General features: G+C 48.7%; 2 protein-coding genes across 5 annotated transcripts in view; one reads left to right on the top strand and one right to left on the bottom strand.

Moving 5' to 3' along the window:
• NOP9 (NOP9 nucleolar protein) overlaps window positions 1-1,299 on the bottom strand; it is a 5,929-nt gene extending 4,630 nt beyond the window's left edge. For 2 of the 4 annotated variants that reach the window (XM_017520624.2, XM_017520625.2), the window contains exons 1-2: window positions 853-1,299; window positions 193-645 (exon numbers count right to left, since the gene is read on the bottom strand). In XM_017520624.2, the coding sequence (XP_017376113.1) occupies window positions 193-645; window positions 853-1,099 (700 nt within the window). In that variant the 5' untranslated portion in view covers window positions 1,100-1,299. The remainder of the gene's footprint in view (window positions 1-192; window positions 646-852) is intronic. The other 2 variants (XM_017520627.2, XM_037735616.1) reach the window with 2 other exon arrangements.
• Window positions 1,300-1,310: 11 nt separating this feature from the next.
• DHRS1 (dehydrogenase/reductase 1) lies at window positions 1,311-10,479 on the top strand. Its single transcript, XM_017520628.2, has 9 exons — window positions 1,311-1,558; window positions 1,999-2,170; window positions 4,230-4,373; window positions 4,523-4,602; window positions 8,268-8,400; window positions 8,721-8,867; window positions 9,442-9,511; window positions 9,863-9,943; window positions 10,081-10,479. The coding sequence occupies exons 2-9, from the start codon at window positions 2,021-2,023 to the stop codon at window positions 10,215-10,217; spliced, it is 942 nt and encodes a 313-aa protein (XP_017376117.1). The 5' UTR covers window positions 1,311-1,558; window positions 1,999-2,020; the 3' UTR covers window positions 10,218-10,479.
• Window positions 10,480-11,562: the final 1,083 nt, after the last annotated feature.

The following is an 11,562-nucleotide window of genomic DNA, read 5'->3' as shown; positions in this document are numbered from 1 at the left end:
GTACATCCTTACCTCTGGGCCTCTGCACAGACTAATCTTTGGCCTGCTAAGCCCTGTTCAGATTAGGACAGGTCAAGCTAATTCTTCCAGGTCAAGCTCCCCCACGAAGACTTACTCTTCTATTTACTGTCTCCTTCTGAACTTTCTAAATTCTTCTTCCCACTAGGTCCATTTTCCTCTTGTAGTACTTACCAGATGATTGGGAACCACGGGGCCTGGCTCTCTCAGACTCCAGAACAGTCCCTCCTAACACCTGCAGCAGAGTTCTGACCACGAAGCTGCCATGTGTGTCTCCACAGTAGAAGAGAAAATCATCACACACCTCAGCGGCTAGTCCCAGGACCAGCTCCTCCAGGGTCTCCGTGGGACCATCATTCCCATCCTCCTCCTTCTCCTCCTCCTCCTCCTCTGCAGCACTTCCCAGCAATCGAGGGAGCTGTAGCAAAGCACTTTGCAATACATGGACCCCGCATCGGTGACAGGCCACAGTGCGCAAGTTGGAGCGCAGAGCAGCCCATACGCGACAAAGCGGTTTCAAAGGACTTAATCCCAACAGTTCCTGCAGCATCTCACTGCCAGTCCTGTTCGTGGACAAAGCTAGGGCCTGAGCCTCTACTTCCTTCATAATATTGTGCACCATCAGATCTGGAAAAGCGAAGAAAGAAACATTTTGAAGAAACTTAGTAGAGAATACAGTTATGTACCCTCACTTAACCAAAGATCGTGGGTTGGAAGCCTAGGAAGAGGACATGGGAAATGAAACTAAGTTCCCACGCCATGCCGACTCTAGAAAGTTTCCTTGCCTGCCCTGGATTTTATGCTCTTGGTGTAAAACTCGAAGTTGCTGCCTACCTCGTTCTTCCCCAGTCTCGGGAGCCTCTTTCAGTGCGGACAGCGCCCGGCGGAAATATCCCAGAGCTTCGGGGCTCAGGTGCGGGTGCGAATCTGGAGCCCGCTCCGAGAGCCCAACCGGAGGTGGCCGTGGTTGCCGCTCGCGGCCGGGTGAGGGACGCCCCGACCCCTTGGCCCCGCGCCCCCGTTTGCCACCAGCTGGGAACCGGCGCCCCACCTTGTGTGGAGAGCGCGGACCCAGCCCCATGTGAGCTTCGGGACCTGTCCGGCTGCAAAAGCTTCCTCGGCCGTGGACGGACCTTCAACGTCGCCAAGCGTGGGGCAGATCCAAACCGAGTTTAGAAAAACGGGCGCGCTCCTGGCGCAGCTACTACGTCATAGTTCCGCGCGACCCCAGGCGGACAGAGTGGGTGTGTCCCCCAGATCGCTCCACCTCCATTCGCAGATTTTCAACGTTGGCGCAGGACTATGCCCCTTCGCCCCCGTACAGAATCGCCTGGGTCCTTTTATGCAATCAATCCTTAAGCCCTGCCTCCTCGTCGCCGGCTCAATCCAGGCCAGAACCCGGACTTCCACCGCAGCCCTGCAATCTGTCCCAGTCGTAGTCACTTCGTTCCGCTCCTGCGGCCGGAATTAAAGTTCTCGGAACTACAAGTGTGTGACGAGCTAGTCGGCGCGAGGACCTCAGCGACAGCGCAGTTGGCAGGTAAGCGGCACACGCTCCTCCCACTTACGGCTTAGGATCTCCAGGCTTCGCGCTCATCCCCGGCCCGGAAGCCGCGCCTCTGGCTCGGCCCAGACTGGGTCAGGCCAGGGTCCGGAGCTCCGGATAGCCCAGGACTCTGCGTGGACGCGCCCCGAGGGGCTGCTGCGCCAGATTCCCGATTCAGGCAGCAACACTCAGAGGGTCGCAGTAGTAGTTGTCCACCTCTAGACGGTCAGCCCCTTTTTCACTCCCTGGGCCTCCCAAAAGTGACAGTCATCCTTGCCCTCAGGCCCGCACCCACTTGTCCGCCTCTGACTCCTCTCCCCTCAAAGGATTCTTACCTTGGCTTCTCCTCTTACTCCTAGTGAGGTTCCCCCCTACCCCCTAACACGCACACACAGTCTACAGGCTTCCCTCAGAGCAAGTCTTTGCTTCCACAGACCTTCCGCCATTGCCTGAGTCATGGCAGCTCCCATGAAGGGCCAAGTGTGTGTGGTGACTGGTGCCTCCAGGGGCATTGGCCGTGGCATCGCCTTGCAGCTCTGCAAAGCAGGTGCCACAGTTTACATCACTGGCCGCCATATGGACACCCTTCGCGTTGCTGCTCAGGAGGTGAGCGCTTCTACAGTTGCAGAAACCACCCGAGAGAGCCCTTCCACTTAACCGATCCCTCTCCTAATCCCTTACCTGAAACTATGCTACTACTCAACAAGACGTGAATATTTATTCAAAGCAGAAATTTAAAACTCCATAAATAACTTCAGGTAAGGTAGAATTTTGCCCCCAAGTAAGTTTTATGAAAAAACTTTGCGTTTGAGCCAGGCATGGTGGCATGTGCCTGTAGTCCCAACAGCTACTCCGGAGGCTGATGCGGAAGGATCACTTAAGCCTAGGAGTGGAGCTATGATCACGCCACTGCACTGCAGCCTAGAGGACAGAGGGAGACGCTGTCAAAACAAAAACAAAAACGAAAAAAAAACCTTGTGTTTGAGAGCAGAGATTTTGAATTTCAACTAAAGGGTTGTGGACCTGTGCTTTCCTCTATTTTAGGCAAGACTTTATTGAACTGTACATTTTTTACTTATTTACTAGACTTCAGTTAAGGAAATATTTGAGTACCCATGATTTACTAGAGATTGGGTAAAACACTGAAGTTACCAAGTCTAATAAGATCTAATTTATGCTCTTCAAAGATTCAGTCCATGGCGGAGTACAATGGCTCATGCCTGTAGTCCCAGCACTTTGAGAGGCTGGGGCAGCAGGGTCACTTGAGGCCAGCAGTTGGAGACCAGCCTGGGCAACGTAACTAGACTCAGCCTCTACAAAAAAAGTGTTTTAAATTATTAGCTGGGCATGGTGGCCTGCACCTGTAGTACCACCTACTTGGGAAGCTGAGGCAGGAGGATCACTTGAGCCCAGGAGTTCGAGGTGGCAGTGAGCTATGATTGCACCACTGCCCTCCCGCCTGGGTGATAACAAGATCCCCGTATCTAAAAAAAAAAAATACAAATTAAAAATGAAGATAGATTCCAACAGGAAGTCAGGGGCAGAAAGCAGTCCTTTCAATGTTATGTGAATATGATAAATTATAAGAGGGAGATATGCACAGAATGCTCTAGGGTGTTGGGGAGCATCCAGATGACATAGGGGATGGCTAGGGAAAGTGGCTTAGGAAAACACCCTGGAGGAGGTAGGTGGTTCTTGAACTGAGTTTTGAAAGGTAGGAGTTAGGTAAAGGAAATTAGGAAAAGCATTCCAGCAGAGGGAGCTCCATAAGCATAGGGTCAGTGGGTGAAAGCGTAGATGTGAGATATTGCAAGGGAAGAGTAGTGTGTGAAAGGCTGGAGAGGAAAGAGCAGGTCTTGGAAGACCCTGGTAGAGAACTCAGGCTTTCTTCTCTAAGAGGTGGTGATCCAGTTAGAAGATTTTGAATTTTGTGTTTTAGATAGTTTGTGCTGGCTGGATTATGAAGAATTAATTTAAGCCAGACAGACTGGAGGTCAGGTGAGTAGTTGGGAGGCATTGAGGTAGTTCAGGCAAGAAGGGTAATAGGATGGGACCCAGAGCATAAATTTGGAGAATAGGAGGATTGTTCTTGGATAAGGGACTCTTCTTCCTCTGAAGTTGGAGGACTGGGGGCATTTGTAGAGAGTGAGACAGACCAGGAAGTAGAAATCATTCATGGCTGATAGCTTTAGTTTTTTTTCAATTACCAAGCAGGCACATTGGTGGTGTGAGGGTAAGAGCTGGGACTGAGTAAAGGTTCTAGGTGAGTGGTCAAGGGTGGGAGCTAAGGACATGAGAGATGTAAATGACCACAACATGGAAAAAGATGGTTACTCATGTCTCAAGAACAGCCTCCGTGCTCCACTTGTTCTTACCCTCTACTTGCAGAGTACAATGCTTTGCACATGGTGGGCCTCAGTAAATGTTTGCAGATTGTTAAAACTTAACATCTCTATTCACCTTGCTTTGGGGTAGGTGGGAGGGCCTATCATTCTTGAAACTACTCAAACAGACACCAGAGGGCAGCATTGCTTGCCATGTTGTCTCTGCAGCTGGCTCTCCTAGGATTATCTTCTCAGTTCTCAGCCCACTTTTGGCTGGGGGAATTTTGTCATGACTCACATTCGTGTGCAAATGTGAGTTCATATCACCTGTCTTACTCCAGGCACAATCCCTTGGGGGACAATGTGTGCCTGTGGTGTGCGATTCAAGCCAGGAGAGTGAAGTACGAAGTCTGTTTGAGCAAGTGGAACGGGAACAGCAAGGGCGTCTGGATGTGCTGGTCAACAACGCTTATGCAGGGGTCCAGGTACCCTTTGAACTTTGGTCCCAGCTCCAATTTTCTGACCACCCCCTCTAACCCCTGCATCTTCATCCCCACTCATTGTCCCTTTCATTACCCAGCCCCTCACACCTCCCTCCCTTCAGATCATTCATCACCCTCCCTGTGCCTTCCAGATGATCCTGAACACCAGGAATAAGGCATTCTGGGAAACCCCTGCCTCCATGTGGGATGATATCAACAACGTCGGACTCAGGTGGGTGCTCCACTGCCAGGACCCCGGGTTCCCTCACTCACTTAAGCCAGCTCAATGGCCAGACCTTTCCTGTATGCCCTCTCCTTTTCCCTCTGGCCTCCCCCATCTTTCTTCTCCCTTCTGTTCCATTTGTCCCACTTATCTCTGGAGAAGTTCTATCCAGGTGAGCCTGTACCTGAGAATATCAACTCCTGCCTTGTTTCTGTCAGTTATTTTCATTGGAACAAGCCCTTGGCCTCTCTCCTGCTGCACTCACTGCCCATCCAAATGCAAGACCCAGAAGAAAGGGAGCCACCTCTTCTCAGTAATGCACACAGCCTGTAGTGTATACTTTCAAAATGGTTAGAGGAAGGAGAAGAGGAGAAGACCAGGAGAAGCTTAATAAGAAAGAGCGAACACCAACACTCTAGTCCCCACATCCACATCCCACACTGACAGGCAAGGGCATTCCTGGGTCAGAGGTGGGAGGCCAGGGGTGTCACTGGGTTACACTGGGTCATCTAGCGCAGGACTGAAATGAAACACAGCATTTAGAATTCACCCAGCATAATGCACAGGTTATGCCTCTGTTACTGTTGGAATGATGTTACGCTCTCGTATAATCAAACCATGCCTGATGGATGTGATCAGTCACCTGTGAGAGTAACCACAGGATTATCGGCAATCTGTGACTAAAGCACGTAAGAACACCCACTGCTCCAATTTTGGTACTCTGGTGACAATCCCAAGGAAGCAGGATTAGAAAGCAATCGTGATATCCAAAGTGGAAGGGAGATCATTAGGACAGAGGAGGATGGTCAGGCCAAAGGCAAGAAAGGAAAACCCTGAAACCTGGAAATTGGCCAGCGTTCATGGTCGTAGCCTCCAAAGAGAGGTGCCTTCTACATCCTCATCTCTTGCTGGCCGGTGTTTTGACCCTGAAACAGAGATTCAAGGCAGAAGCCCAGATCCTGGACCTTGGGCCCTGATAAATTATCCAAGGTAAAGGCCCTGTAGTGAGCCCTGACAGTCCCCCAGCACCTCCTACCCACCCATTCCCCATGCATGTTTACTGCCTATCCTCTGCATTACCTTGGGCTGCGCTTTTCCTTAAAACTGTAACTCTATTTGTTTTCATTTGGAAGGTCCTAACTCTTCCCCATGCAAAAGAAATTTATTTCTGGTTACCAAGTTATGTGTGTGTTACTTTTTCTAGATATGGAAAAAAATCTGAAGACCAGTATAATCTTATTCCCCTCAATGCCATCTCTTGCTCCCTTGCCTGATATATAGCTACTATTAATAGCCTGCCATATAGTCTTTCAGATTTTTCATGTCAATACCTCTTATTCTTTTTAATACCTGTTCATATTCTGTTGGGAGGAGATATGATCATTTATTTCTCTAATTCCTTATTTGTTGCAGCAGTGGAATTCTTAGATCAAAGAATATGTACTTCTCTTAGGTTATAGAGACTGTGGGAAAAATGGAAAGAAAGAAAGAAGAGGAAAAAAGGAATATGTACTTTTTAAAGATTTAATAAATATTATCAAGCTGTCCTCCAAAAAGACCCCACCAATTTTTTATCTCAAGACAATGAAGGGGAATATGTGTTTCCCCATGTCCTTTACCAGGCAGTGTCAGCTCATGCACTCAGGCCAGCTTTGCCACTATGATAAGCCGAAAATATATAAAAGTGGTTTTAATTCATACTTCTTCCACTATTTGTCAGGTTAAGCTTTTTTTCCCCTTTGTTTATTGGCTCTTTGTTCTTTTGCAAATCATCTTTGACTTTTGCCTTAATTTATAAGAGATCACTGTGAAACAAATGCCTTTGGCATATATTTTATAAATATTATTCCCAATTTATCACTCATTTTTCACATGCACGCTCCCCCCTGCTCTTTTCTTTCTTTCTTTTTTTGTGGTGGAGTCTTGCTCTGTTACTCAGTCTGGAGTGCAGTCTCAGCTCACTGCAGCCTCCACCTCTGTGGTTCAAGCAGTTCTCATGCCTCAACTTCCCAAAGTAGCTGGGACTACAGGTGCCCCCCTACCGCACCTGGCTAATTTATGTATTTTTAGTAGAGAATGGAGTTTCACGATGTTGGCCCGGCTGGTCTCAAACTCCTGACCTCAAGTGATCCACCCACCTCAGCCTCCCAAAGTGCTGGGATTACAGGTGTGAGCCACCATGCTCAGCCTCCTTGCTCTTTATATATACAGAAATATACATGTATGTTTGTATTTGTGTGTGTATCTGTCTGTTTTAATTTTAAGAAGTCAATCTGTCAGTCTTTTATAGTTTCTATCTTGGTACGATGCTAAGAAAAGCCTTTACCACCTCAAGTTTATAAACACATTTGATCATGTTTTCTTTCAGTACTTTTGTGTTTGCATTTTTTATATTTAAATATTTGATCCTTTTAGGCTTCATTTTAAAATAATAAATGAGGCAGAGAACCACTTCCCCCAACTCAAATAACTGGTCAGTTGTCCCAGATGATTCATCTTTCCTCATTGATTTGATAGGTTTCTTTTGTAATACATTGCATTCTCACATACGCTTGTATTAATTATTCACTGCTTTGTTTCATTGACTTATCAGTCTATTGTTACACCTGTACTGAATTCTTTTAACTATTATGTCCTGTACATTTTATTTTTTTTTTTAGAGATGGGGACTTGCTATGTTGGCCAGGCTGGTCTCGAACTCGTGACCTCAAGCAATTCTCCCTTCTTAGCCTCCGAAAGTTCTGGGATTCCAGGCATGAGCCACCGCACCTGGCTTCTGTGCATTTTAATATGGGTGACAGCCAGAGTGGGGAAAGCAATCCCCCTCACCCATAATACATTAATCCTTTTTTCAGAATTTTTCCTGGCTTTTCTTTTTTTTGAGAGAGAGTCTCACTCTCTCTGGGAAGGGCAAGGGGCTGAAGCATTCACAGGAGTGCAGTGGCACAATCGCAGCTCACCGCAACCTCCACCTCCTGGGCTCAAGAAATCCCCTTGCCTCAGGCTGGGACTACAGGCACACACCACCACACCCATCTAATTTTTGTATTTTTAGTAGAGATGGGGTTTCACCGTGTTGGCCAGGCCTCTGTTGAACTCCTGAGCTCAAGTGATCTGCCCCCCTTGGCCTCCCAAAATGCTGGGATTGAAGGTGTGAGCCACCACACCCAGGCTTTCTGGCTGTTCTCACATTTGTTCTTCTCATTGAGCTTTAGAATATTTTGTCAATTCCTCTAAAAGGCCTTATTGAGATATAATTTGAGTGAATCTATGGATTGATTTACATAGAAATGATGTTTTACATGTCAGTTCTTACTTTTGATTTTGTCTGTTCTTGTTCTGTCATGCTTTTATAGTTTTTCCATGTAGACCCTGTACATTTCTTAAGTTTTCTCCCCCTGAACAATTTCATTTGTAATTGCTGTTGTGACAGAGCTCTTGCCTTCCATTTCATCTTTTAAAGATTACTGTTTCTCATCTGTCAGTGGTTATTTTGACCAGTTTTCCTCTCAGAATATGGCCTCAGGCCCCTAATTCCTCAGGTCACTACCCTGCCCTATGTAGCCTTCCTAGCAGACAACCACCACCAGAAGGCAGGGGAAGCTGCCAGAGGCTGTGGCGCCCAGCCCAGCACTAACATGGTTCATGCCTTCTTCCCTCTCCCCACCTTCTAGAGGCCACTACCTTTGCTCAGTATATGGGGCGCGGCTGATGGTACCAGCTGGCCGGGGGCTCATTGTGGTCATCTCCTCCCCTGGAGGCCTGCAGTATATGTTCAACGTCCCCTATGGTGTGGGCAAAGCTGCGGTGAGGACCCAGTGGCATAGGAGCTAAGGAGGTAAAAGACAGTGATGGTACCTATAGCTCAGGAGGTGCAGTCCCCAGTGGTCCGAATGGTAAGGCTGGCTCCTTGCAGCTCCTCCTCTGCCTCATCCATGGACAGTTACTTTGCTTGGGCTCCTTTCAGTTGGCTATAATAAGCATCACACTGGGGAGGGTGGGCAGCTGAGACCTTGGGGATCCTGGGAAGGGCAAGGGGCTGAAGCATTCACAGTAGAAGCAAAGAGGGCAGGGGAGGAAAGTGACATGGCTAGGTGGCTCTTACCCTGCCTTCCACCTCTCCACAGTGTGACAAGCTGGCTGCTGACTGTGCCCACGAGCTGCGGCGCCACGGGGTCAGCTATGTGTCTCTGTGGCCAGGGATTGTGCAGACAGAACTGCTGAAGGATCATATGGCAAAGGAGGAGGGCCTGCAGGATTCTGTGTTTAAGCAGGTTGGCAAGGGGAGGGCAAAGGAAACAGAGAACACAGGGGAGTCAGCCTCTCCATCCTCAATGACAAGACAATAACAAGAGCAGATACTCCCACCCACCAGGTGCTTACTGTGGCAGGTGCAGGGCTGAGCATGCAACACACGTTATTTCCTTTAATCCTATAAGGGATATACTAGCTTCATTCTACAGATGGCAAAACTGAAGCCAGAGAAGTTAAGAAACTTGTTGAAGGTCACATACGTTGTAAGTGGAAAGGCTGTCTAGCTCCAAAGCCCATGTACTTGACCCCCACACCAGCTAGCCTAGAAGGTCCAAACACTATCTGGCACTACTAGATCCTTCCACTTAGCAAAGACAGCAGGTCCTGGTGGCAGGGTACAGGGCTCACCTAGATGTGAGGAGGAGTGGCTCTGGCACCTGCCAACACTTTAGGTCCTATAGGCCCTCCTTGAGGTCTTTGACCTTTTTCTTTGGTCTTTGGTCTCTTTCTCCTGGAACAGAAATTGAAACAGGGAGGAGACTTGGGCAATGCTCTTGGAAATTAACTCTTCACTTCTCTGCCCCTGTGTTTCAGTTCAGATCAGTCTTCTCATCTGCGGAAACCACAGAAATGAGTGGCAAATGTGTGGTGGCTTTGGCAACAGGTGAAGTTTGGGGGCAGCTGGTAATAAGACAGGGCACGGAGGATGTGTAGGGCGGTGGCATCCAGTGCCCAGATCCAGCTCAGGAGTTGGTTGAGGAACATGTCATTCTTTTCTCTGCTTTTTGAGGCCCAAGAGGTCAGGATTCCCAGTTTGAGGTCTGGGAGCCTTAAGAGTGAGCTCCTGGGAAGTGTGGAAAAAAGCCCGGGGCCCAAGAGTCTACCTAGGTACGGAAAGAAAGAATTCCCCTGGGCTCCTGAGTCTGTCTCAGCAATGCCCTGTCCAACTGGGCCCAAACCTTGTCAGTCTGCGCACTCCCCTGTCCGCCATATCCACCTATCTGTGTGTCTGCAGACCCCAATATCCTGAGCCTGAGTGGTAAAGTGCTGCCATCCTGTGACCTTGCTCGACGCTATGGCCTTCGGGATGTGGATGGTGAGGACCCTGGCTCAGCAGCCAGCTTTGACTGCTGTTCCTTCTGTTCCCTGCCCACTCCTCCCTTGGTCTCTCAAGACAAAGTGAAGGTATCTGAGGAGTGGGAAATGAGAATCTAATCCTCCTTTCGTTCCTAGGCCGCCCTGTCCAAGACTACTTGTCTTTGAGCTCTGTGCTCCCACACGTGTCCAGGATGGGCTGGCTGGCTTCCTACTTGCCCTCCTTCCTCCGTGTGCCCAAGTGGATTATTGCCCTTTACACTAGCAAGTTCTAACCCTCCTGATCTGACACCATGTCTTTGCTTGCATTCTCATTTGGGCTGGGTGGTTGGTCCTATCTCAATGAAACAGCAGACTTTCTTGCCTACCCATACCCTTGATATGAAGAGAAGGCCTCTGCTGTGTGTCCGTGGTGAGTTCTGGGGTCCTCCTAGGTCCTTTCTTTGTGCCTTGGTTTTCCTTGTCCCTTCTTTTTACTTTTTGCCTTAGTATTGAAAAATGCTCTGGGAGCTAATAAAAGTCTCATTTCTCTTTCAATGTGTTTTTGACTGCTGACTCTGTGCTCAGCAACATGTTAACTATTTGGGAAACTCAAAAACATATAAATATGAAGCTTCTCAAGGGGTTCTGCTCCAGGACAAGACCCCTTCCCTCCAGACATGTTCCTGCTCTTCCCTGCAAGACCTGTTTCCCATGCCCCAGCTGAGGAGCAGAGTCACTCCACAGCTAGAAGGCGCACACCCAGTCTAACACTGGTTTTCTACCCCTATTCCACCAGCTCTTCAGAGATGCCTGCTACCTTCTAGCTGAGCCTGATCTCTGGCTGAGGCCCAGTCCAGCAAAGGCAGATTCCTTGGTGTTTATGATTTCCTAGAACTTGGGGAGAAGGTACTGCCTGAATCCAACTGAGGGACAGAGGAATAGCTGTGACACAAATGACTCTCATCCTTCCTCTAGGGATGGTACTACCTGAATTGCTTTCTGCAGAAGTAAATGCATGAGCCCTACAGAGCTACCTTGCCTGTTCAGGGGACTGTCCCAACCTGAAGCAAGGCAATGGGATGTGTTCCCAAGAGGAACTAAGGGCTGTTCTGAGGGAGCCTTCTAGCCAACACTGTAGATAACCATCCAAAGTGATGGGATGGCTGCCATACATCAGAGAAGCAGTAATCATTTTACTTATGTAAGATCTTCATAGTGAGAGCTGAGGCTTCCCCAGGCTGCCCACAAGGTCTTCAGAAGTCTTCCTGTGGCTTGCTGGGGACCATCCCCGGTTACTCTTCCAGTGGTGAGTGGAGTGGCTCACCGGCTTGTGGGAGCTGCTGATGTACATCTCTTCTAAGTCCTCGTTGAGTGACTTCATATGGTGTCTTGAATCAGCCATGGCAAGAGTACATGTCCCATGGAAGTCCACAAATGGTACCAATCAGGGCTTTCTTTTAGAGAGAGGGCTGGCTCATCAGTATGTGACTGGTATAGAACCTTTGGAACCGTGTACCTAAATGCCGCCATTTGCTCTGGCAGCTAATTAAGATCACAGTGATCAGATTTCCTCAGCACCTGCTCACCCTCTTCCACTTACCAACTTATATTCCTATTATCCCCTGAGGTTGGTGAGGG

The sequence above is a fragment of the Cebus imitator genome, unplaced genomic scaffold (assembly GCF_001604975.1).
Source record: "Cebus imitator isolate Cc_AM_T3 unplaced genomic scaffold, Cebus_imitator-1.0 Scaffold862, whole genome shotgun sequence".
Taxonomy (NCBI): Eukaryota; Metazoa; Chordata; class Mammalia; order Primates; family Cebidae; genus Cebus; species Cebus imitator.
This window is presented reverse-complemented; position numbering and strand designations above follow the sequence as displayed.

Bases quoted from the DNA above. Each gene is read 5' to 3' on its own strand.
- DHRS1 (XM_017520628.2), top strand. From the start codon at position 2,021: ATGGCAGCTCCCATGAAGGGCCAAGTGTGTGTGGTGACTGGTGCCTCC. The intron at 2,171-4,229 runs GTGAGCGCTTCT...GTCTTACTCCAG, and splicing joins TTCGCGTTGCTGCTCAGGAG to GCACAATCCCTTGGGGGACA. The intron at 8,868-9,441 runs GTTGGCAAGGGG...CCTGTGTTTCAG, and splicing joins AGGATTCTGTGTTTAAGCAG to TTCAGATCAGTCTTCTCATC.